Consider the following 26,322-nt stretch of genomic DNA (forward strand, 5'->3'; position numbering starts at 1 on the left):
TGGTCTTCTTGCCCAAGAATGGATACATTTCTGATAGAGAAAGTGAAACCCACGGTTCACTCAATTGATTCCCAGCGAGGGATTTGTGTCTCATGAACGTGATTAAGAAGATTAGGCCTAGAAATTCTTAAATTTTTAAGAATGGGAGGTGGTTTCTTTGAAGTACACTGATTTCTTCCAGGAGTTAACAAGGTAAATGTAGGGACGTTGTTTTCTTTGGCTGAATCTCAGGTTCAAAATAAGGGATTAGTCATATTGGACTGAAATGAGAAGAAATTTCTTAACCCAGAGAGTGCATCAGTTACTGAGTATATTTAAAGGATCGCTTCATAAATATTTAGTCATCAAGTGAATCAAGAGATAAGGATTTAGTTCAGGAAATGATGGAGCAGGCATGAGGTATCGACTAGTTTTCTCCTGATTCAATTTTGTGTGTTCTGATATGTACATCCTTTGTAACGCAGTGAGGTACCCAAAGATGCATGCTCAGAAAACTCTTACACTGCTCATGTTTCTTTTTCAGCTTAATGTCTGGACTGGCTGCTTTAGATGCAAAAGCTTCAAGTCGATTGGGTCTCATCACAATTGCCTACTATCTGTGGACCACTTTTATGGCAGTTGTTACTGGAATAATTATGGTCTCCATCATCCACCCTGGTGGTGCAGCCCAGAAGGAGAATACTGATGACAGTGCAAAACCGATCATGAGCTCTGCTGATGCTTTGTTGGATCTGATAAGGTACATGAGAGTATTGTCTCATTTGTATTGGTTTCATTTGACATAGAAGGAGGGCATTCAGCCCCTTGAGTCGATGCTAGCCGTCAGAGTAATGCCATTACTCACATTTCCAACATGTTTCTCAATTTTTCTCTTCCATGTCCATCAGATCCTCCTATCACCTACCTTCACCAGAAACAGTTTACAGTAGCTAGTTACCAGCCAGCATGCCTTTTTCAATGTGAGATGAAAATGGAGCACCTGTTCTTAGAGATAATGTGCAGTCTCCAGGAACACAGTATCAGAGGTCTGGGTTGAACCCTTGCCACTGGTGGTGTGAATCCGCAGCGTCCCTGCTGCACCACCATGATGACTCTTCATTTGTTCAATGAAGACATTGTACATTTGACAGAATAACTTTCAAGTGCATTTTACAATGTGACTCTGATCAGCAATTAAATGTAATATTTTACATCACAGAGAAGCGTAGCCATGGAAGGTCCAAACCTCACGTCCTCCAGTTTGAGCCATCCTCCCAGCTGGTGAGCCTTTCCAATCAACTTCATACCTCTTTATTCCACTGGTATACTGACACATTATTGTAGTTTCTCCCTCTCAAACTGCAGAGCAAGTTCTATTCTATTATGATCACTGCCTCTTAAGGGTTCCCTTAACTTCATCTCCCTTTTCAACTCTGATTCATTACACAATATCCAATCCAGAAGTACCATTTCCCTGGTCAGCCCAGCCACAAGAAGCCATCCTGACGGCATGTGATAAATTCCTTCTCTTGGGATCCAATATCACCTGGTTTTCCCAATCAACTTGCATATTGAAATCCTTCATAACTATTATAACATTGCCCTTTTTGCATGTCTTCTCTATCTCCCTCTGTAGCTTGCATAGCTGTTTGGAGGCTGTAAACAACTCCCATCAGAGCCTTTTTATCCTGAGAGTTTCTTAATTCTATCCCCAGCGATTCTATATCTTTTGATCCCAAATCTCTTCACTCCTAATGACTTAATTCGACTTTTAACCAGCAGAACCCCCCCCCCCCCCCCCAACTCTGCTACCTTCCTGTCCTTCCAATTCACTGTGTATCCACAAATATTCAGTTCCCAGCCGTGGTCTTCTTTCAACCACAGATCAGTGATGGCCAAAATGTCATAACTGCCAACTTCCAGCTGCAGTACAAGATCATCAACCTTGTTTCTTAAACTACATGCTTTTAAATACAAGACTTTCAGTGCTGCATTCATTACCCTTTTCCATTTTGTTTCCAAAGTATTCTAAGTTAAATCCTTAATCTTGTGCTTGCTATTTTTCCCTATTGACTGTTTATACAATCTCACTACGCAGTGAGACAGGGGTTCCAGGTGTGAGTGTAGGGCCAGGGAAATGGCATCAGCCATAGACATGTTTTGGCAGTAGGTGAATTGAAGTGGGTCAAGGGTGATTGGCTGGCGGGAGTTAATGTGAGCAATGACTAACCTCTTGAAGCACTTTAATGATGGTGATATCTGAGTCTGCAGCTAATAGATTTAACAGCTATTTTTTTCTGCAGTGATCAGTTCATCTGCCAAATAGATATGTGTATGGCTGGTCTGATGCACCATTAATCACTCAGGAGATAATTGTGGAGAAACCAATAGGCTTTAATTCACTTGAGAACATACCATATCTTACCGTTCGGCTGTCCTGCACTGAGTTGCAGGGGTCTGTGGAACAGGCACGTTTATGCAGGAGCCTAAGGGGAGGGGCCACAGGTACAGCTGGCCAATAGGCATGCTTGACCAGATAATTATACATTACAGTGGTTTACCGTATAGTCCATTGTGGTTTTATCCCATTCCTTTGCCCTATTTAATTACTAAAATTACACAATTATACTAAATTTAAAACCTTCTTGTTACCCATGCATGTTAAAAACGTTTTAAAGACTTCAGTAACTGCATTCACTGAAACTGTGTGGTAAATCTGACCTAATTCAATACTTTGCGGCCCATAGCATATTCATATTAATTTTTTATGGACTGCCATTCTGTACAAAGTGTTAATTTCCCAACTTAACTAAACTGTGAGCAGTGTTGCTCTGAGGAGTTATAGCCAAATGCTTCAGTTCTTCAAGCTTCCCAATTGCTGAACACACCTGGGCATTTAACAAGCGTTGTGCCACCTACTTCCAGCCTGCAGCTTCTTGTCACTACTTCTTGGGCTAGAAATTATCTTTCATGGTACAACACTTTTGCAGCATAGAGTAAATCTTGTCTAAAATCTACTTGCTAATTGTGATTCACTACGTTGAGCCATGCAAAGTATCTCCATGAATTTTAATCATCTTTTCCATGTGCGATGACCAGTACACCAGTGCTGCAGTTCTGCCAGAGCTCACTGGAATGCTGTAAAAAAAAAAGTATCAGCTTCTCCACGAATGAGGGAGATGTGATTGTAGATTTGAGAGAACATTCCTCCTCTCCCAACAAGTTTTAGGATTTGTCAGATTACTGTCTGCTCCCCAATTTTCCATTTGGCACACAGGTATTAGTGAACCAGGAATGGTGGTGAGGCCAGACTGCAAGTTAAGGGAATGATTGGCAGATACTCGCGACTGCCCCTGTACTCCAACCCCCACTTCAATCTCAGTCCATGTCCTCTTGTTTGAATCTCCCCCCTCACCATGGAAAAAGCCTGTCCACATTGGCTCTATCTGCATGATTGAGGCCACTGTGGTTCCACTAAATCTCGTGATGTTATCTGGTTGGGGCTGCATGGTAAGATGCTGGCAGTGGATATCCCATTTTGACCGTGTTTTGTCTGCCTCTATCATTTCAGCTGTGCTCGTCACTTACAGAATGGATAAAACCAATTCCATTCAAAATTAGCTCACATGTAGAAATTATATTTTTTATTTCTCAGTAGTTGTCGGAGAGGAGGAAGCTTTGGTTGGGGTCAAAGTTATAATGGTGAGTTTAGAAAGAGAACGACCCAGGAAAAAGGGAAAGGCACAGGATGGGGGGGGAGGGAGAGGAAAGAGAAGTGTGGGACTACTATTATAGTATAGAAAGATAGAGACAGATACAGAGTCAAAATTGAAAGATTAGTGTGGTGGGGGGTGGGGGATAAACCTGGGAGAGGGATTGAGAGGGAGAGATAGAAAAAGACCTGGGAGTGAAAGTATTGAGTGATAAGGAGACTCAGGAGAGAAAAAATGACCTGGGATAGTGAGAAAGATAAATCAACAAGGAGATTAGGGACAGTGAGAGAGGAGACTTGGGATAGAGTGATGCAGGACAGAGTGAGAAACCCCAGGAGAGAAAAATGAGGTAGAAAGAGAAAGTCCTGGGATTGAGGGAAATTAGGAAGATATATCAACAGTCTTTGAATAGTTTAAAGCTTGGGTTAGAGAAGAAGATCAGAGAGAGAGAGATACATGGGATGGAGTGGGACCCAAATCAGGTACAGGGATTGGAGGGGGGGGGGGAGGAGTGGTGTGGAGAAGAATGAACAAAGATAGATAGGTGTAAGAGATGCAGGAAAGAAACTGAGAAACATGGAATAGGAACAATGAGATTTGTGACCTGAGGTTTTTGGGTGGAGGAAGAAAGAATGACCAGAAAAGCAATAGGAAGGAACAAAACAAAACAGAGTTCCAAGAGGCAATCCCCACAGAGACAGACATAGAAAGAGAGAAACTCATGATGCGGAGAGATAGGACAGTCTCAAGGTTTGTACAAGAAGAGAGATGGTTCCTCTTGTGGCAACCATTTCAGCCCTGGGAAAAAGCCTCTGACTATCCACACAATCAATGCCTCTCATCATCTTATAGACCTCTATCAGGTCATCTCTCATCCTCTGTCGCTCCAAGCAGAAAAGGCCAAGTTCACTCAACCTGTTTTCATATCGAGGCAACATCCTTGTAAATCTTCTCTGCACATTTCTATGGCTGTTGCATCCTTTCGATAGTGAGTTGACCAGAACCGAGCACAGTAATCTAAGTGGGGTGTGACCAAGGTCCTATATACTGTAACTTCGACATTACCTTTCAGCTCCTAAATTCAATTCCGTGATTAATGAAGGTCAATACACTGTATGCCTTCTTAACCACAGAGCCAACCTGTGCAGTTGCCTTGAGTATTCTATAGACTCGAACCCCAAGATCCCTCTGATCCTCCACTCTGCCAAGAGTCTTATCATTAATATAATTAAAGTGCAGAAACAGGCCAGTTTGGCCCTTCTAGTCCATGCCATCTAGTCCATTGACCCGGACCCAGCCTGCAACCTTTCATACCTCTCTCATCCTTATACCTATCCAACTTTTTCTTAAATATTAAAATTAAACCTGCATCAACCGCTTTGGCAGGAAGCCCATTCCACACTCCCACCACTCTCTGAGTGAAGAAATTCCCCCCATGTGGCACCAGTTGCCCCGCCTCCATCAGATCCAAAGGGCTTATGAATGGGATGCTGGAGCAGCCTTTTAAGGTTGCTGTCTGAAAGGTTAGTTCTTAGTTTTCCTAAAATTTCCCCCCTTCAATCTCAGTCCATGTCCTCTTGTTTGAATCTCCCCCCTCACCATGGAAAAAGCCTGTCCACATTGGCTCTATCTGTCCCCCTCATAATTTTAAATACCTCTATCAAATCACCCCTTAATTTTCTAAGCTCCAGGGAATAAAGTCCCAGACTGGTCAACCTTTCCCTCTAATTCAAGCCTTGAAACCAGGCAACATTCTTGTAAATCTTCTCTGCACTCTCTCTATTCTGTTTGTATCCTTCCTATAATTCAGTGATCAAAACTGAACACAATATTCCACATTTGGCCTCATCAATGCCTTATACCACTTCATCATGACATCCCAACTCCTGTACTCAATACTCTGATTTATGAAGGCCAACATACCAAAAGCTTTCTTCACCACCCTATCTACATGTGACTCTACTTTCACGGAATTATGTACCAGAATTCCTAAATGCAATTTCTGTTGCACTCCTCAATTGTCTATTATTTAACATGTATGATCTTTGCTGATTAGTCCTACCAAAATGTAGCACCTCACATTTATCGGTGTTAAACTCCCATCTTCCACATTTCAACCCACTCTTCTAACTGGTAAATATCCGACTGTAAGCTTTGAAACCCTTTTTCACTGTCATCAACACCACCAATCTTTGTAACATCTGCATAGTTAAAAAAAAATCATTTAATTTTTCATTAAAAAAATTAACAATTTCATAAATATACACACACACACACACACACACACACACACACACACACACACACACACACACACACACACACACACACACACACACACACACACACACAATATATAGCATACAAAAACCTTAATTCTACCCCCTCTGTTCCCCCCTACACTTTATTAAATACCTTTTTTGTACACCATCAGAGCTCACAGTTTAAATTAACCTTGACAATCAGGGAGAGATTACTTTTGAACTTAGCAACATTATTAAAGTTGGGCACCAACATAGATCAAATGCCATATTTTAAAAAATATATCGCCTTAAATTATATGTTTTTTTCCATTCGTATTCAACTATCTATCTCTGCTATCCACCTCGCCAAGGTAACTGGAGAGCCCAACTTCCATGTGATTGCAATACATTTTTTGGCCACTGCTAGTGCAATTTTAACAAACAAAATTTGAACTCTCGAAGACAGTGGTTCTAAACCTTTTTCCATTCACATTTTCTTTGGCTTGACTTCGCAGACGAAGATTTATGGAGGGGGTAAAAGTCCACGTCAGCTGCAGGCTCGATTGTGGCTGACAAGTCCGATGCGGGACAGGCAGACACGGTTGCAGCGGTTGCAGGGGAAAATTGGTTGGTTGGGGTTGGGTGTTGGGTTTTTCCTCCTTTGTCTTTTGTCATTGAGGTGGGCTCTGCGGTCTTCTTCAAAGGAGGTTGCTGCCCGCCGAACTGTGAGGCGCCAAGATGCACGGTTTGAGGCGATATCAGCCCACTGGCGGTGGTCAATGTGGCTGGCACCAAGAGATTTCTTTAGGCAGTCCTTGTACCTCTTCTTTGGTGCACCTCTGTCACGGTGGCCAGTGGAGAGCTCGCCATATAACACGATCTTGGGAAGGCGATGGTCCTCCATTCTGGAGACGTGACCCACCCAGCGCAGCTGGATCTTCAGCAGCGTGGACTCGATGCTGTCGGCCTCTGCCATCTTGAGTACTTCAATGTTAGGGATGAAGTCGCTCCAATGAATTTTGAGGATGGAGCGGAGACAACGCTGGTGGAAGCGTTCTAGGAGCTGTAGGTGATGCCGGTAGAGGACCCATGATTCGGAGCCGAACAGGAGTGTGGGTATGACAACATACAACTTTAAGTAATCCCTATGCCATCAGTGCTCTGTGATTATAAGGGATTGCTTAAGGTGGTATGTGACTGGGAAGGGAAGGTTGAGAATCACTGCTCGAGACCCAATTGTTACTGAAATATTTTGCTTGAGAAAAATTGTCATTGGCCCATTTCCTTTGGAGTTATGAAACCGTGCACATGATGAGTCAATGAGGTACGATTAGAACAGTGGTTTTCAAACTTTTTTGTGAACAAGTTGAGTGAAAGAATGTTCATTCCTCTATTTCAGACCTAAAACACAATTCTGGTGTTTCTGGTTTAGATTTGCTCAACTTCTGTGGGGTGAGATATTGAACCAACCCATATCTCACATTAATAGTTGAAGTTACACTATCCACACACCATTCAGACCAGGATTGTTCTGATATTGCATTACCACAGTCAGACTCCCACCTTTCCTTTGATCTCTGTAGACCAGGTTTAGCACTTTCTAACTGAAATTCTGGTAATAAATTTCGGCATATTACCCATTTGTAATTTGTTGCATTGTAATTTGTAATTTGCATTTGTTCCATTTCACTAACTCCCCGAGGAGTCAGTGCCTGTCCCCATCATTCCCTCAAGAAAGCTCTCAGTTGAAGAAAACATAGAAAGGCTCCATTAGGTACACCATAGATCTGTCTCACGTTTAAATTACATCAGAGTACCATCTTTATAGCTGTCCACAATACAGCGTATGCCCTTTTGTAACCATAATGTTTATAATTCTGTTACCCATATTCATAGATAACAATTCATTATTACATAAAGGAGCTCTTAGCGAAATATCCATTTTTTTCCAATACATTCCTTAATTTCCTGCCATATTTTCACCATATGTTCCAAGATAGGGTTACTTGTCCTCTTTTATATTGATTTAATGCTCCATTTATAAATCAAGCATTTAGCTATTGCTTCATTCATAGAATGTAGCCCCATATGAACCCAGTATGATGAATCCCTTAAAAAAAATGCTAAAAAATCTTGCTTGTGCAGCCAAATAATTTTTAAAGTCTGGAAGGCTCAGCACTCCTAGTTTATAATCCCAGGTTAGTTTTTCCAACACAATTCTGGGCACTTTTTTATTCCATAAGAATTGTCTTACTTGATTAACAATTTGAAAAAAATCTTAGGTTAACATAACATAACATATTATAACATAACAATTACAGCACGGAAACAGGCCATTAGGCCCTTCTAGTCCGCACCGAACCAAACACCCCTTTCTAGTCCCACCTCCCTGCACAATGCCCATAACCCTCCATCTTCTTCTCATCCATATACCTGTCCAATCTTTTCTTAAATAATACAATTGACTCCGCCACCACTATTTCTCCCGGAAGCTCATTCCACACAGCTACCACTCTCTGAGTAAAGAAATTCCCCCTCATGTTACCTCTAAACCTCTGCCCCTTAATTCTTAACTCATGTCCTCTTGTTTTAATCTTTCCTCCTCTTAACGGAAATAGTCTATCCACATCCACTCTGTCTATCCCTTTCATAATCTTAAATACTTCTATCAAATCCCCTCTCAACCTTCTACGCTCCAAAGAATAAAGACCTAATCTGTCCAATCTCTCCCTATACTCTAGATGCTTAAACCCAGGTAACATTCTGGTAAACCTTCTCTGCACTCTCTCCACTCTGTTTATATCCTTCCTATAATTAGGCGACCAGAACTGCACACAGAACTCCAAATTAGGCCGCACCAACGTCTTATACAATCTCAACATCACCTCCCAATTCCTATATTCCATGCAATGATTGATAAAGGCCAGCATACTAAAAGCCTTAGTGATTGTAACAAGTATTGAAGTGTCGGCAGTACTTTCATCTTTGCACAACTCATTCTTCCTATTAGTGTTATTGGCAAATCCTTCCATTTTTTTTTAAAGTCCTGTTCAATTTTACTAAACAGAGGAACATAATTAAGATTAAACAGATTTTGTAATTTTTGTCTGTTTCTACTCCCAAATATTTAATCCCATCTGATTTCCATTCAAACCAACTGCCTCTTTTATATCTTTTGTAATCATTGTTTGTTAAGGGCATTATTTATCTGCATACTTACTCACCCAATTTACCACTCTATTATCTAGGTCAGGGGTGTCAAACTCAAATTCACAGAGGGCCAAAATTAAAAACTTGGACTAAGTCGTGGGCCAAACTAAATATTTATTGAAAATTTTCAACAACATCTGCATGTTTTCTTTTCTTTCAACATATGTAATGTTAAACTTTTTCTTATTAAAATAAATGTTTAATAATAGTTTTGGTTAAACTCTTTCCAGAAGAAGCATTAACAAATGAGAAATAAAATATTCAATAAATAATATTTCTCTATAGCCTTTAAGCTCCTTTTAAATGTATTTTTTTCACAAGCCAACAAGTCAAAAAAAGAACAACTTGCTTCAATGACAAACAGGTTTGTCTTTTAAAATGATGAACATATAGTCTCCCTCCCACCTGTGTTGAAAGGTCCTGTGTTCTGTCTTTCATTTGGCCATTTTTCGTAAGGGGTTTATTACATGTGAGTTCGGCGACAGATCGCAGATGCTAATGAAAGTAAAGAGAGGAGGTGGGGGCGATTAGCGGGCTGACGCCAACGCATTTGCAGAGCATTCTGGGATTTGTAGTATTAGCTGTGCATGCGCTATACTGGCGCGGCGGCCAGCGGGCCAGCTCTAAAACATATTTGATATGATCTTGCAGGCCAAATATAATTATATCACGGGCCAAATTTGGCCCGCAGGCCTCAGTTTGACATGTGTGATCTAGGTCATTAACATATATATGTGGAAAAAAAACAATGGACCCAGTACCGATTCCTGAGGCACTCCACTAATCACTGGCCTCCAATTTGACAAACCATTTTCTCTCTCTGGAATCTCCAATCCAACCATTTTTGAATCCATTTCACTACTTCATCATTAATACCTAGTGTTTGAACCTTCTAACTTCTGATGTGCAACCTTGTCAAAGGTTTTACTAGAGACAATATAGACACAGCCTTCCCCTTGGAAAAACTCTATGATTTGTTCAACATGATCTACCATGTACAAAACCATGTTGACTACTCCTAATCAATTCCTGTCTTTCCAAATAATTGTATATACCATCTCTAAGAACACTCTCCATTAAATTACCCAGCACTGACACCAGACTCACAGGCCTATAATTACCAGGTTTACTTTCAGAGGCTTTTTAATCAGCAGAACGATTATGAGCTACCCTCCAACCCTCCAGCACCTCTCCCATGGCTAATGATATTTTAAATATTTCTGTCAGAGTCTCCATTTTTTGTATATTGACGCCCTCAAGGTCCTTTGGAACATCTTGTTGGGACCTGGAGATTTATCCACCTTTATTCTCTTTAAAATAGCTAATACTACCTCCTCATTAATCTGTATATTATCCATGACTTAACTACCAGATTTCCCCACTTCACCTGGCTCAATATTCCTTTCCTTAGTGAATACTGAAGAAAATTTTAAAAAAAATTCCCTATCTCTTCTGACTCTTCACATAACTACCCCTCTGATCCCCAAGGGGCCTAATTTTATCACTCACTATTCTTTTCTACCTTGCCTACCAAAGCAGCTTTATATCTCCTTTTAGTCTTTCTAATTTCTTTCTTAATTTTTTTTACACTCCTTATATTCCTCAAGCATCTCATTTATTCCCTGTTGTACATATCTCTCTTCCTCTGAACCAAATTCCCAATATCCTTTGAAAACCAAGGGCTCCCTATATTTTCTAACTTTTCCTTTAATCTTCACAGGGGTATACAAACTGTACTCTCAATATTTCCCCTTTTGAATATCCTCCATTTATCTATTACATCCTTCCCTGAAAATAAATTATCCCAATGCACCCCCTCTAAATCCTTTGGCATCTCCTCAAAATTTGCTTTATTCTAATCAACCTTAGGCCCAGCCCTATCTGTCTCTATTATTCACCTAAAACTACAAAAATAGTATTATGATCACTAGACCCCAAGACAAACCTGTCACCTGACCTATCTCATTCCTTAATAGGAGATCCAATACTGCCCTGTCTAGTCAGTTCTTCTATGTATTGATTCAGAAAACTTCCCTGAACACATTTGACAAACTCCTACCCATTCAGACCTTTTATAGTATTGGAGACAATGTGTGAAAAGTTAAAATCTTCTATAATCACCACCTTATGTTTATTACACTATGTTTATTACACTATGTTTGAATACTATCTCCTTACAAATTTGCTCCCCTAATTTCCTCAGCCTATTAGATGGTCTTTCCCATTCCTCATTTACACCCAAATAGCCTCACTGGTCAAGCCCTGCTATCTATCCAGCCATAGCACTGTAGTGATGTTTTCTCCTACAAGCAATGTGACTCCTCCATCTTTTATTCCCCCCCCCCCACCCCCCCGCCCCCACCCCAACTGTTCTATCACGCCTAAAACAATGGAATCCTGGAATATTTTTCTGCCAGTCATGCCCCTCCTGCAGCCAAATTTCGCTGATGTCTACAACATTATATTTCCATGTGTCAATCCATGCTCTAAGATCATCCACCTTTCTTACAATATTCCTTGCATTGAAATATATACACTTGAGAGAATGTCCCCCACATACACTCCATTGATTACCATCTATTTTTATCACACCCCTCCTTCATTAACTTTAACATTCTGGTTCTTCTCTCCCTTCAAATCTAGGTATTCTTCTACCCTAATCTCTATCCTCTAAACCCCAACCTCCGCACTTTACCCTAATCTCCGCACTCTTTATATTCTGGCATCATATTTGACTTACCAAAATGAACCACTTCACACATCTGGGTTGAACTTATCTGCCACTTTGGATCCTATCAATGTCCTCTGACAGCCCTCCACACTATCCACAACCCTTCCAACCTTTGTGTCATCAATAAACTTACTAACCTATCCCTCCATTTCCTCATCCAGGTAATTTATAAAAATCATGAAGAGTAAGGGACCCAGAACAGATCCCTGAGACACACCACTTGTCATCAACCTCCATGCAGAATATGTCCTGTCAACAACCACTCTTTGCCTTCTGTGAGCAAGCCAGATCTGGATCCACAAAGCAGTGTCCCCTTGGATTCCATGCCTCCTTTCTCAATAATCCTTGTATGGGATACCTTATAAAATGCCTTAGTGAAATCCATATACACAACATCTACTGCTCTTCCTTCATCAATGTGTTTAGTCACATCTTCAAAAATTCAATCATGCTTGTAAGGCATGACCTGCCCTTGACAAAGCCATGCTGACTATGGTTCAAATGTTCATAAGTACTCCCTCTCAGGATTTTCCATCAACTTACTGAAGTAAGACTCACTGGTCTCACTATCTCTACTATCTCACTATCTCTACTCCTTTTTTTGAATAAAGGAACAACATCCACCACCCTCCAATCCTCTGGAACCTCCCCATCTCCATTAATGATTGAGTCAAAGATCATCGCCAGAGGCTCCGCAATCTCCTCCCTCACCTCCCACAGTAGCCTGGGGTACATCTCATCCAGTCCCAATGACTTATCTAACTTGATGCTTTCCAAAAGCTCCATCACATCCCCTCTCTTAATATCTACATGCTTAAGCTTTTCAGACTACTGCAAGTCATCCCTACAATCACCAAGATCTGAGATCAAAGGAGAATGTCATTGACAATAAACTACATTTTTAGACTTTTATTGGTGTTTCAGGCCTGAAGGGCCAAATGGTCTACTCCTGTGCCTTTGATCTGACTCAAATAAAATCAGCTACCTGAATTTAATTACACAATTTAAAGTTTTTTGCTCCAACTGAAACCTTATTGTGTTTCGAGAGATCTTAAAGGGGGAGGAAGGTTTAACCTATAATATGTGTGAACTATTACATTTGATAAGATTAATGAATTATAAAGTCTATTAAAGACTGTTGTAAGGGATGGTATGGTATTTTGAGTGAGTTAGTGGGGAATATGATGTTGACCACTGCAGAGTCAGGGGCACTAATGTGATACTTATTGCATTCTGCATAGATCAGGAGAATAGAGACGCTTCAATATCATGCGCTTCTGGGGTTATTCTTTACTTTTTTCTTCTCTTTTTCTTTATCTTTTTTTGGTGTTAAACATGGACTGTTTTTATATGCAGTCTATTATATAGAGAGGGTTGTGGTGAGTAGGGAGGGGGAAGGGGACACTGGATGGATAAATGCTTTAATTTTGGTGTCCAATTGTGGGGAAATTGTCTTTTATTAATATTAATGGAATTCAGAATCCAGTAAAGGAGAAAAAAAAGGGTATTAAGCTATATGAAAAATAACTAAAGTAGATGTGGCTTTTTTTTTAACAAGAAACTCATTTTACAGAAATAGAACATGCAAAATGAAAGAGAGACTGGGTAGGAATGGTGTTGTCTTCTTCGTTTAATTCTAAAGTTAGGGGAGTGGCAATATTAATAAATAAAAATTTAACAATTAAAATATTGGATGTAATTATTGATAAAGTGGGGAGATATGCTATGGTAAATTGTCAAATTTATTCTGAATATTGGATTTTGATGAATATATATGCACCAAATATAGATGGAAAATTTATACAGGATGTTTTTATGCAATTAACTAATGCAAAGGGGAAATTAATTATGGGAGGAGACTTTAATTTTACTTTTGATTTGAGGTTGGATAGATCCAGTGGAATCATGGTTAAAAGAAGGCAGTTAAAGTTGTGAAGAATTTTATAAATGAAATGAAACCTTTTGACAGTTGGAGGAGATTTTAGAGAGTATTCATTTTATTCCTTTAGACATAAGATATATTCACATATAGATATGTTTCTAATCTTTCAACTGCAAGATAGAGTTCAAAATATTCAATATCAAACAAGGATATTGTCTGATCATTCATCTTTGGTTATGTCAATTTTATTGGAGGAAGAGCAAAATATAAGTTATAGATGGAGGTTGAAAAGGCAAGAATTTTGTGAATTTACAAGACAACAGATACATTTTTTTTTAGACATTAACAAATATTCTGTAACCAATAAGTTTGTCATTTGGGATTCTTTGAAGATGACAAATAATTAATTATACGGGTAAGGTTTAAAAAAAAAAGAATATATGTCTGAAGTTAACCATTTGGAAAATGAAATAATAAAGATGGAAAAAGAATTGCAAAATAAAGTAAATGATGAGAAACAAAGAATATTTGATTTTTTTTTAATTGAAAATTAATACAATACAAACAAACAGAGTGGAAAGAGAGATAAGGTGAACCCAACAAAAATATTATGAGTTGGGTGATAAGCACATAAAATTTTAGCATGGAAATTGAAGACTGAACAATTATTGAGAACAATTACAGCTATAAAAGAAGATTTAGGTAATCTTACTTATAAAACACAGGGCATTAATGATGTTTTTATGAAATTTTATAAGAAATTATACCAGTCAGAATCCTTGAAAGAAGGAGAAAAAAATAAATGAATATATGTGACAAATTACTTTGCCACAATTAAATATAGAAGAGAAGGCTGAGTTAACAAATCCTTTTACAGTTACAGAAATATGACATAATGATGTATTTACCAAATAATAAGGCTTCAGGTGAAGATGGTTTTTCTCCGGAGTTTTATAAAGAATTTAAAGAGTTATTGATTCCTATATTTATGGGATTGTTAGACCAAATTGAAGATCTTTGTGATTTACCTGAGTCATTAAAAACTGCATTAATAACAGTTATTCCAAAAAAAGGGAAGGACCCTTTGCTTCCAACTTCATATAGGTCAATTTCATTATTGAATACAAATTATAAAATAGCTAACAGATTAGTTAAATGTTTACCTAAATTGACTAATATGGACCAAACAGGTTTTATTAAAAATAGAAGATCAGCTGACAACATTGTTAGATTTTTAAGTTTGTTAAATATGGCACAGAAAAGAAAAATATTATCAGTAGCTTTGGCTTTAGATGCAGAAAAAGCATTTGATAGATTAGAATGAGATTATTTATTTAAAGTATTGAAAGTTTTTGGAATTCCTATAAATTGGATGAATTGGATAAGAAATTGGATTATATAATTGCCCAAAGGATAGATTAATTTCAAATGGACAAATATCAAAATCCTTTTTATTGGAAAGATCATCTAGACAAAGTTGTCCACTATGTTCTTTTTTATTTGTGTTGACCATAAAACCTTTAACAGAGGTAATTGGAAGAGATAGTGAGATTGAAGGTTTTAAGATAAATGATAAAGAACATAAAATTAGTCTTTTTGCAGATTATGTAATATTATATCTTACAAACCCTGAAAGTGCATTTAAGAAAAGTAAATGTTCAATTGGCAGAAAATGGGTTAATATCAGGTTATAAGGTAAATGTTGATAAAAGTGAAGTAATGCCAATGACTGAGACAGATTATATTCAAATTAAGAAAAATGGCAAAATTTAAATGGCAGAAGGAGATGATCAAGTATCTAGGAATTAATATTGATAAGAATTTAAATAATTTATTTAAATTAAATTACATACTTCTATTGAATAAAATTAAAGAAGACTTAATAAGATCGAAGGATAAATTGTGTGAAGATGAATATTTTTCCTAGAATACAATACCTATTTCAATCATTACCAATTTATGTACTAACAATGTTTTTTCAAGATTTAAATAAAAGTGTAAGAAGATTTATTTGGAGAGTCAAAATGCCTAGGATGGCATTGGAAAAATTAAAATGGAAATATGATCAGGGGGTCTACTAATGCCTAATTTTAAAAATTATTATAAAGCAGCTCAGATTTTTGTCCTCCTGTTATCAGATTGATGAAAAGACAGCATGGGTATAGATTGAAATGAGTAAAATAGGAGAAAATAATTCTGAGCATATTTTGTATAAATGGCATGAAAGACTGTTGAGAGGGCAAATTGATACACCAATTTTGAAACATGTACTTAAATATGGAATGGAATGCATGTAGAAAGGGGAATGAAGAATTATCAGTTGGCTAGAATGTTATTAAAGCAAAATCCTTTGATTCCTTTTACAGTTAATAATGTTCTTTTTGACATTTGGTATAATTGCAGAATAAAAAGGATAAAAGGATTGTTTTTTAAGTTCTGTTTTTTTTTACTTTTGCCCATTTGAAAGATAAGTATAACTAATACAATTCATGTTAGATATCAAATGGTACAATTTAATTTTTTACATCAATTATATTATACTCCATATAAATTGTTCTGATAAATGTTTTAGATGTAATAAAGAAGTAGAAACTTTTCTCCATGCAGTTTGGTAATGTGAAAAAGTAGGAAAATTTTGGGAGATACAAGTATTTTATTGGGACGAGTTGTGAAGGTGCAAGTTTTGAAAGATCCCGAAATATTTTTATCAGGAGATATTTTTGTTTTGAAGTTAGATACTTAACAGAAGAAATTTTTAAGTGTAGCAATAGCAAAGAATTGTATCACCATAACGTGGAAATTAGACTATGATGTGGAGTTGAATAAATGGCAAACAGAACTACTAAATTGTATACTATTAGGGAAATTAGCATATCATTTATGGAATCAACCCAGAAAAATTTGATAATATTTGGAAACCTTATATGGATTTTATTGCTATGATTTCATCTACTGAGTCCGCCATTCAAGGTTCAAGATCATTATGTAAATTTAAATGTAATTAATCAAGAGGTTATATGATTATCAGCCAGATTTTTATTTCTTCTATCTTTCCTACTTTTTTGGGGAGGGAGGGTGGGGGAGGAGAAAATATGAAATTATGTATTCTTTTTGCTTTGTTGTTTTTATTATTTTTTATGATATGGATAAATACTGTACTTGTATTGATGCAAATGAAAAATAAAATTTACAAAAAAAAAAAAAACAGGAGTACATTGTCAAAGGGTACTCTCTAGTACCTGACTCTTCCCTTTCCCCCTACTGGCTCTGACCAACTTGTCTGTCTCCTGTGGCCCCAGTGTGACCACCTGCCTATAACTCCTTTCTATCACCTCCTTGCTCTTCCTGACCAGACGAGCGTCAGCGAGCTACAAACTTGTGTATCATTGGGAAAAATTCATATGTATGTATGAGGCCCGTGAATGGCATAGTTCACATACACCAAACCACAATGTGAGAAGACTAGTGGGTATGGAAAATATTAATGTAGCAGACCTATGATTTAGGTAATATTATTATAATTAAGTAGAAACTACAGCATGCATAGAATTTGCTGTGAAAAATAGTATACCCTAGGAGGTAAGCAATATTAATGAAAATAAATAACAGCTACAGCACATAGAAAAATCAGCTGATTATCTTTGGCTTGGCTTCGCGGACGAAGATTTATGGAGGGGGTAAAAAGTCCACGTCAGCTGCAGGCTCGTTTGTGGCTGACAAGTCCGATGCGAGACAGGCAGACACGGTTGCAGCGGTTGCAGCGGAAAATTGGTTGGTTGGGGTTGGGTGTTGGGTTTTTCCTCCTTTGCCTTTTGTCAGTGAGGTGGGCTCTGCGGTCTTCTTCAAAGGAGGTTGCTGCCCGCCAAACTGTGAGGCGCCAAGATGCACGGTTTGAGGCGTTATCATCCCACTGGCGGTGGTCAATGTGGCAGGCACCAAGAGATTTCTTTAGGCAGTCCTTGTACCTTTTCTTTGGTGCACCTCTGTCACGGTGGCCAGTGGAGAGCTCGCCATATAACACGATCTTGGGAAGGCGATGGTCCTCCATTCTGGAGACGTGACCCATCCAGCGCAGCTGGATCTTCAGCAGCGTGGACTCGATGCTGTCGACCTCTGCCATCTCGAGTACTTCGATGTTAGGGATGAAAGCGCTCCAATGGATGTTGAGGATGGAGCGGAGACAACGCTGGTGGAAGCGTTCTAGGAGCCGTAGGTGGTGCCGGTAGAGGACCCATGATTCGGAGCCGAACAGGAGTGTGGGTATGACAACGGCTCTGTATACGCTTATCTTTGTGAGGTTTTTCAGTTGGTTGTTTTTCCAGACTCTTTTGTGTAGTCTTCCAAAGGCGCTATTTGCCTTGGCGAGTCTGTTGTCTATCTCATTGTCGATCCTTGCATCTGATGAAATGGTGCAGCCGAGATAGGTAAACTGGTTGACCGTTTTGAGTTTTGTGTGCCCGATGGAGATGTGGGGGGGCTGGTAGTCATGGTGGGGAGCTGGCTGATGGAGGACCTCAGTTTTCTTCAGGCTGACTTCCAGGCCAAACATTTTGGCAGTTTCCGCAAAGCAGGACGTCAAGCGCTGAAGAGCTGGCTCTGAATGGGCAACTAAAGCGGCATCGTCTGCAAAGAGTAGTTCACGGACAAGTTTCTCTTGTGTCTTGGTGTGAGCTTGCAGGCGCCTCAGATTGAAGAGACTGCCATCCGTGCGGTACCGGATGTAAACAGCGTCTTCATTGTTGGGGTCTTTCATGGCTTGGTTCAGCATCATGCTGAAGAAGATTGAAAAGAGGGTTGGTGCGAGAACACAGCCTTGCTTCACGCCATTGTTAATGGAGAAGGGTTCAGAGAGCTCATTGCTGTATCTGACCCGACCTTGTTGGTTTTCGTGCAGTTGGATAATCATGTTGAGGAACTTTGGGGGACATCCGATGCGCTCTAGTATTTGCCAAAGCCCTTTCCTGCTCACGGTGTCGAAGGCTTTGGTGAGGTCAACAAAGTTGATGTAGAGTCCTTTGTTTTGTTCTCTGCACTTTTCTTGGAGCTGTCTGAGGGCAAAGACCATGTCAGTAGTTCCTCTGTTTGCGCGAAAGCCGCACTGTGATTCTGGGAGAATATTCTCGGCGACACTAGGTATTATTCTATTTAGGAGAATCCTAGCGAAGATTTTGCCTGCAATGGAGAGCAACGTGATTCCCCTGTAGTTTGAGCAGTCTGATTTCTCGCCTTTGTTTTTGTACAGGGTGATGATGGTGGCATCACGAAGATCCTGAGGCAGTTTTCCTTGGTCCCAACAAAGCTTGAAAAACTCATGCAGTTTGGCATGCAGAGTTTTGCCGCCAGCCTTCCAGACCTCTGGGGGGATTCCATCCATACCTGCTGCTTTGCCACTTTTCAGTTGTTCGATTGCCTTATATGTCTCATCCAGGGTGAGAACCTCATCCAGCTCTAGCCTTAGGGGCTGTTGAGGGAGCTGGAGCAGGGCGGAATCTTGGACTGAGCGGCTGGCACTGAAAAGAGATTGGAAGTGTTCTGACCATTGGTTGAGGATGGAGATCTTGTCGCTGAGGAGGACTTTGCCGTCTGAGCTGCGCAGCGGGCTTTGGACTTGGGGTGAGAGGCCGTACACAGCCTTTAGAGCCTCGTAGAAACCCCTGAAGTCGCCAATGTCCGCGCTGAGCTGGGTTCGTTTGGCGAGGCTAGTCCACCACTCATTTTGGATCTCCCGGAGTTTGCGCTGAAGATGGCTGCATGCGCGATGGAAGGCTTGTTTCTTCTCTGGACAGGACGGCTTTGTAAGGTGACCCTGGTGGGCAGCTCGCTTCTTTGCCAGCAGCTCCTGGATTTCCTGGCTGTTTTCATCAAACCAGTCCTTGTTTTTCCTGGAGGAGAAGCCCAGTACCTCTTCAGTGGATTGCAGTATGGTAGTCTTCAACTGATCCCAGAGGGTTTCAGGGGACGGGTCCGTGAGGCGGGTTGCATCGTCGAGCTTTGCTTTGAGGTTTGCCTGGAAGTTTCCTCTCGCTTCGTCTGACTGCAGGTTTCCAACATTGAACCTCTTTCTGGGGGCTTTATTGTTCCTGGGCTTTGGCTTGAAGTGAAGGTTGAGCTTGCAGCGAACCAGCCGGTGGTCAGTGTGGCATTCCGCGCTAGGCATGACCCTGGTGTGGAGCACATCTCGTTTGTCACTTTCTCGCACCAGGATGTAGTCCAGGAGGTGCCAGTGTTTGGATCGGGGATGCATCCAGGTGGTCTTAAGGCTGTCCCTCTGCTGAAAAAGGGTGTTTGTAATGACGAGCCGCTGTTCTGCGCAGAGCTCCAACAGGAGGCGCCCATTGTCGTTGCACTTGCCGACGCCATGCTTGCCCAGGATTCCTGGCCAGGTTTCTGTGTCTTTGCCGACACGAGCGTTGAAGTCGCCCAGGATGACAACCTTGTCGGCTGTAGGGGTGCGTTGGATGAGGTTGCGCAGGTCGGTGTAGAACTTGTCCTTTTCTGCTGGTTCCGCCTGGAGGGTTGGAGCATAGACACTGATGAGGGTGATGTGACGCTTGTTTTGAAGGGGGAGTCGCATGGACATGATTCGGTCCGAGAGGCCTGTCGGAAGGTTTTCGAGTTTGGAGGCAATGAAGCTCTTGACCATGAAGCCTACACCAGATAGGCGTCGTTCATCCGAAGGCTTGCCAGACCAGTAGAGTGTGTAGCCCGCGCCGCGTTCTTGGAGGCTGCCTATATCTGCCAGGCGGACTTCACTGAGAATGGCTATGTCGATGTCAAGTCTGAGGAGTTCATGTGCAATGAGGGCAGACCTACGTTCAGGTCGGTGGCTGTCAGCCTTGTCTAGCATGGTTCTGATGTTCCAGCATGCTAGCTTGAGTTTGTGAGCATCTTTTGAGGGGGAGGACGTGGAGGGGGAGGACGTGGAGGGGGAGGACGTGGAGGGGGAGGACGTGGAGGGGGAGGACGTGGAGGGGGAGGACGTGGAGGGGGAGGACGTGGAGGGGGAGGACGTGGAGGGGGAGGACGTGGAGGGGGAGGACGTGGAGGGGGAGGACGTGGAGGGGGAGGACGTGGAGGGGGAGGACGTGGAGGGGGAGGACGTGGAGGGGGAGGACGTGGAGGGGGAGGACGTGGAGGGGGAGGACGTGGAGGGGGAGGACGTGGACCTGTCCTCGGGCCTGCGCAAAGGAGCTTTTAGGTGGAGTGCAGTGCGCGCAGTACTGGCCCCACCCTTTACACCCATGGTTCGTGTGCCGTGGCCGAGCAAGCTGGGACGTGGCAGCGAGGTCCTTGGGTCGTAGGTTTTATATCGGAGTGGCCTTCTCCTATGCAGGTTTCTTACCCGGGCTGGAGGGGCCTGCCTCCCCTCCTAGGTCGGTCCATACTTCCCGGACCGGGGCCGAGGCCGCCGCAGCTCACCCTGTGCCTGGACTGGGGCCGCCGTCTCCCACTCTCTGCCCGGATCGGGGCCTCCGCCTGCCCCACTCGACCGAGGCCGAGGCCGCCGTCTCCCCCTTGCCCCTGCCCGGATCGGGGCCGCCGCCGCCGCCTACCCTTCGCTCGGACCGGGGCCGGGGCCACTGCTGCTCTCCCTGTGCCCGGACTGGGGCCGCCGCCTCCCACTCCCTGCCCGGACCGGGGCCTCCACCTGCCTCACTCGACCGAGGCCGGGGCCGCCATCTCCCCCTTGCTCCTGCCCGTATCGGGGCCGCCGCCGTCTACCCTTCGCCCGGACCGGGGCCGGGGCTGCTGCTGCTCTCCCTGTGCCCGGACTGGGGCTGCCGCCTCCAACTCTCTGACCGTATCGGGGTCTCCACCTGCCTCACTCGACCGAGGCCGGGGCCGCCGTCTCCCCCTTGCTCCTGGCCAGATCGGGGCCGCCGCCGCCTACCCTTCGCCCGGACCGGGGCCATTATAACATGTATACAATTTGCTAACTCCAAAAACTGCTAACTTCAAAATACAAGTCAAACACATTTTAAATCCCAAGGTTCCATATTTAAATCTAAGAAACAGTAGTGGTTTCAAAGACCAGAAAAACAAGATATCAGATGGGAGAGGTCAGACAGGACAAGGTCAGGGGAGTAATAATGGTGGGTGATTTATTATGAAGCAGGCCTGTTACAAGAAGATAAGTGTGACGTAGAGAGAGGTGATAGGAGACCCATGACTGAAAGATGAACTTAATCAGTGCAAAACATTAATCAGAGTTGGGCATTGATAAGTCACTAAAATTCTTTATATAAAAGGGCAGTGGCTCATAGCAGCAGGCTTTTCAAAGTCCAGCCTTTGAAATATCTCAGTCTTTGTTTGCAAATAAAAGCTTACTTCTTGAAGAATTGTCCACGTCTCCAAGTGTCAGTTGAATCTCCACCACATGGGTGCTGCTTTGGTGTCATTTGCAGTCAGGAATTCTACAGCATCTGTTGTCATGCAGGGAGGACTATCTTGATTGTTTTGGTGCACAATACCACCTTGTCCCCTCCACTAATGTACTTAGACTCCCAATCTTAATATTGACCCACCTGGCACTCCTCTTTCCCTTGTGTCCCAGCTATTAGGATCTTGGCATAGGATGATGATAGTTCCTTTCAGTCAGTTTCTGGGGTTTGATATGTACAATCTGGAGTGGCTGGACAGGCTGATCCTTGACAGGCCCTGCTTGCCACATACTTGGCGGGTGAGGCCTGGAGGGGCAACAGGGGCAGAAGCTCTGTTGTGGCTTTTCTTCTGTTGCCTCTGAGTTTAGTGTCCACACCTTTTCTGACCCAGATCCTCCCATGTTCATGGGGCAATGTCAGCTTTCTTAAGGCTACTTCGCCGGCCTTGTCATTTTTGGATACAACTGAACAATTGGCCATACAAGATGTCCTTGGGCAATCTTCCATCAGGCATTCTGACCACATGTCCAATCCAGCGTAGTTGGGCTGACACCACCAAGGCTGATACTGCTGGCATTCTGGCTCGAGAAAAGAGCTCAATATTGGAGACCTTGTCTCGCCAGGTGATCTACATCAGAGAATGTAGGTGACGCTGCTGCAGTTGGTCAAGCTGACAAAAGTGACTGATATGGACACTACATCTCACATCCATAGATCGAGGCCGATGTGACAATGGCCCTGTACACCTTGCACTTGGTGGCCAACTGATATTCTGTGACCAAACCCGATCCTTCATCTGACCAAAGGCAAAGCAGGCCTTTCTGGTTCTTGACTCAATCTCTACATCTAGAGAAGCTGAGGATTTTGGCAGCATTGAGACGTGTGTCATCATGAGTAATAAAGTCCATGTACTTTATTACTGATAGAAGAGTGTTGAAAGAATCAGAACATAGCAAATCATTATCCTTCCCTGTCTGACCTCAGTAATTACTTGTCATGCATTAGGTATTCATTATCAAATATATTGTACTGTATATGAAGAACTAATTAAATTGACATCTATACAATACTAGTGAGAAAGATCATTTCAGGTGAATGTGTTTTGTATAAAGCCTATTAAAAATTCTGGACTGCTGTAAAATAAGGATTTATTAAAGTGACTGGTGCTCTAAAACCTTTGCCAACAACACAAATTGTACAGAAGCAAGCTACTAATCACTCAATTCATCCTACTCTGTTAAGGCAACTGGAAACTGGCCTCCATTCTCCTAATAAAATATTTTTACTCACTCAGTAAATATATGAAATTGATGTAAACTCTATCCTCAACTGGTAGTGCATAGTGAGAATTTGATTGAAAGGAATGTTTGATCAAATATTTGCAGCTAAAGCAAATTACTTAGTTAAAGGAGTGGAACCATAAGACATCAGAGCAGAAATAGGCTATTCAGCCCATTGTGTCTGCCTTGCCATTTAACTATTTCTGGAAAGTTAAAAAATCATACAATATGATGCATGTTGACCGTATAATTTACAGGGAAGACATCACCATTATCATCTTCATTCTTCTCACTTTTAATCTGAGCATCTCCCTCACTTTGCTGGTCATGTCATATCTTGTATAAAGTTCTCACTGGTCCAGGTTGGTTCCTTATCTGTGAAACTTTTGTTTTAGAATTTTTATGCCTTCAAATCTTTTGCTTCTATCACCTTGCACCTCCTTAAATGCATAACCTTCTGCAATCTTTCAAGTTTCAAAATTGCTGCAAACTATTCAATTTCTGTCCATTTGAGAATTCCAAATCTTAATTGCTATTCCTTCAAGAACTTCAACTTCATTATGAACTACCTAAACCCCACTATTTCTCTTCCTTTTAAAATATTCCTCTTTGATTAAGCTTAAATAAAATGAGCTTCAACTTGACTGTATAAATTTTTATCTTGGTTGTCATTCAGCAAACTAATTAGAGGTGGTATCCCTGATCTGCCATTGAATCATATATGGCAGTCTTTTCCGTTCTGAATGCATATCCTTTTTATTTCATGGGATGGAAGAATGATAAATTTTGAGTTGCAATGTCTATCAGAGACTAATCTCCCTAATGGGCCAATTAATACATTGCCTTCTATGGTATTGAGTCAAAAGAAGCACTTGGTTCATTTCAGTGGATCTTATTGGGAGCACATTAACTTGTTTCAGCCTAGGAAAGGGAGATAAAAAATAGTTCCATTTACCATTATTGCCCCATTTTTCTGCTGTTTGTGGACATTAGAGTATGCCAGAATCAGACTCAGCAGAGGCCTGTTGATATTCTCCATTTCATAATATAGATCACTTGAGTAAGGTAATGGAGAACATCCAGGGTACCTGAAAAGTTGCTGTATGTGAATCACAGCTTTTAGAAAATTACATTGGAGGAATTGTATTTTTGGGCAGTTTTGGAATCACCTAACTAGTAAAGGAATTCTTGTGTGTTATTTAAAGGAGCAAGCATCTACAGATTGATTAACAGCAAAGCCTGAATAATAATTATTTGAGTTTCCAATATTTTAAGTTTCAGAATACATTTCCTAGATATAGATTTGGACTTATTTTAGGATCAACCATCAAGTGCTAGTAATTACTTCTCAGTAAATCTTCCATTGTAAATCTTTCATTATGAACATCAAGGTTAGAGGAATGATTTTTCCTTCCTTGCTCTCAGCTAAAATAATTCCCAATTGGAATGGTCCATATTTTACTGGTAATTGTCAGCTGTGCTGCAGAATATAATCTTCTTGAGAATTTATAATGGGGAATTGACTGATCAGGGTGATTGATTTCAATGAGCAGAGTAGGGCTAGGATGGATAAAGGGAAGGTAAATTTTTAAAAAATATCCAATTTAGCTCGATGTTTTTAATTACAGTATTTATAATTTATTTTAGATTTTACAACTTTATTTTTATATATAATTTAATTAATTTTTAACAAATGCAGAAACTTACTCTTTTAAAAATCCTTATTGCTTCAACAGTTGACAAAGTAAGAGCTAGGCCTTGTCCATTGTTAAAGCCATTTGAGGGCATTTTGGAGGAGTGACTCATTTAGTGCACTATCACATACTCTTGTAATCAATCAGGCCTCTTTGAGGAACCTACAACATTTTGGGCCAGCAAGGTAGACCCTCAGCATGCAAGCTAAGTAAATTCATATGTGGTGTGACCGTGGTTAGTTGCCCATGCCAGTATTATCTGGCCCAATTAATTTCTTATCAAACAATTGTGTATGTTGGTACTGACATCCCTCTTTTGAAAACTTTATCTAAATAAGTTTAATAAATTGGGACAAGCTAATGAATCCTCTGTCCTTTGATTTCCTGTGTTATGACAACTGTTTGTTGGGATTTACTTAAACTAAAAGTGTAATATACTTTGTGTTGCTATTGCCTATTTTATTAACACTAAGCATCTTTATTCATATTTTCTCCTTGTTCGTAAAGGAACATGTTCCCATCTAATCTTGTTCAAGCTACATTTCAACAGGTGAGCCTATATCCAGTCCATCCTTAATGCTTTTTTTAAAAGAAGCGCTTGTGAAGACCGGATTCAAAATGACTCTAGGGATCATAAAGAACTCCATGACTGAACAGAATAGAAAAGGAAACCAGTTAACTTGTGTAGCACAGCTTTGTTAATGTACTTTTGGAGGGAGGAAATGCACAAAACTATTGGCAAGCATGAATGCTGTTGGGAAAATCAGCCATTAATTTGTGCACAGCACCCCACCAAAGAGTGATACTGATCACTTCGTCTGCTTTTATAAATGCAAATGGAAAGATAAACATTGGCCAAAACATGAGGGATGCTTTGCTCCTCTACAATGTTCTACTATGTGATCTCTTACTTGTAAGTAAAAGAATAAGAAGATAGAATAGTAGAACACAGGAATCAAGCCCTTCAAAATTAGTTGAATGAGAGACATCATGATGCAGTACTATAATTGGGGAGGTACAAGAAAATATAGACTTGTTTTCTTTTCTTTTAAATAACATTGAAGCAAAAACAAGGCATGCCATTCTCAGCTGGCGTATTAAGTATAATTCTGGGTATCATGACAAAGTCTTGATGAAATCAGAAGGGAAATAAGTAATGTGATTCACACAGATTCTTGTTAAGATCCAAAATGCACTATCCGGTACTTG

The 26,322-nt window shown here is 40.9% G+C and overlaps 1 protein-coding gene across 2 annotated transcripts in view; it reads left to right on the forward strand.

The window, feature by feature from the left end:
• Positions 1 to 26,322, forward strand: part of LOC138763763 (excitatory amino acid transporter 5-like) — a 64,134-nt gene that overhangs the window by 36,648 nt on the left and 1,164 nt on the right. For both annotated transcript variants that reach the window (XM_069938472.1, XM_069938473.1), the window contains exons 3-4: positions 524 to 739; positions 25,621 to 25,663. In XM_069938472.1, the coding sequence (XP_069794573.1) occupies positions 524 to 739; positions 25,621 to 25,663 (259 nt within the window). The remainder of the gene's footprint in view (positions 1 to 523; positions 740 to 25,620; positions 25,664 to 26,322) is intronic.

This window comes from Narcine bancroftii, chromosome 5, assembly GCF_036971445.1.
Source record: "Narcine bancroftii isolate sNarBan1 chromosome 5, sNarBan1.hap1, whole genome shotgun sequence".
Taxonomy (NCBI): Eukaryota; Metazoa; Chordata; class Chondrichthyes; order Torpediniformes; family Narcinidae; genus Narcine; species Narcine bancroftii.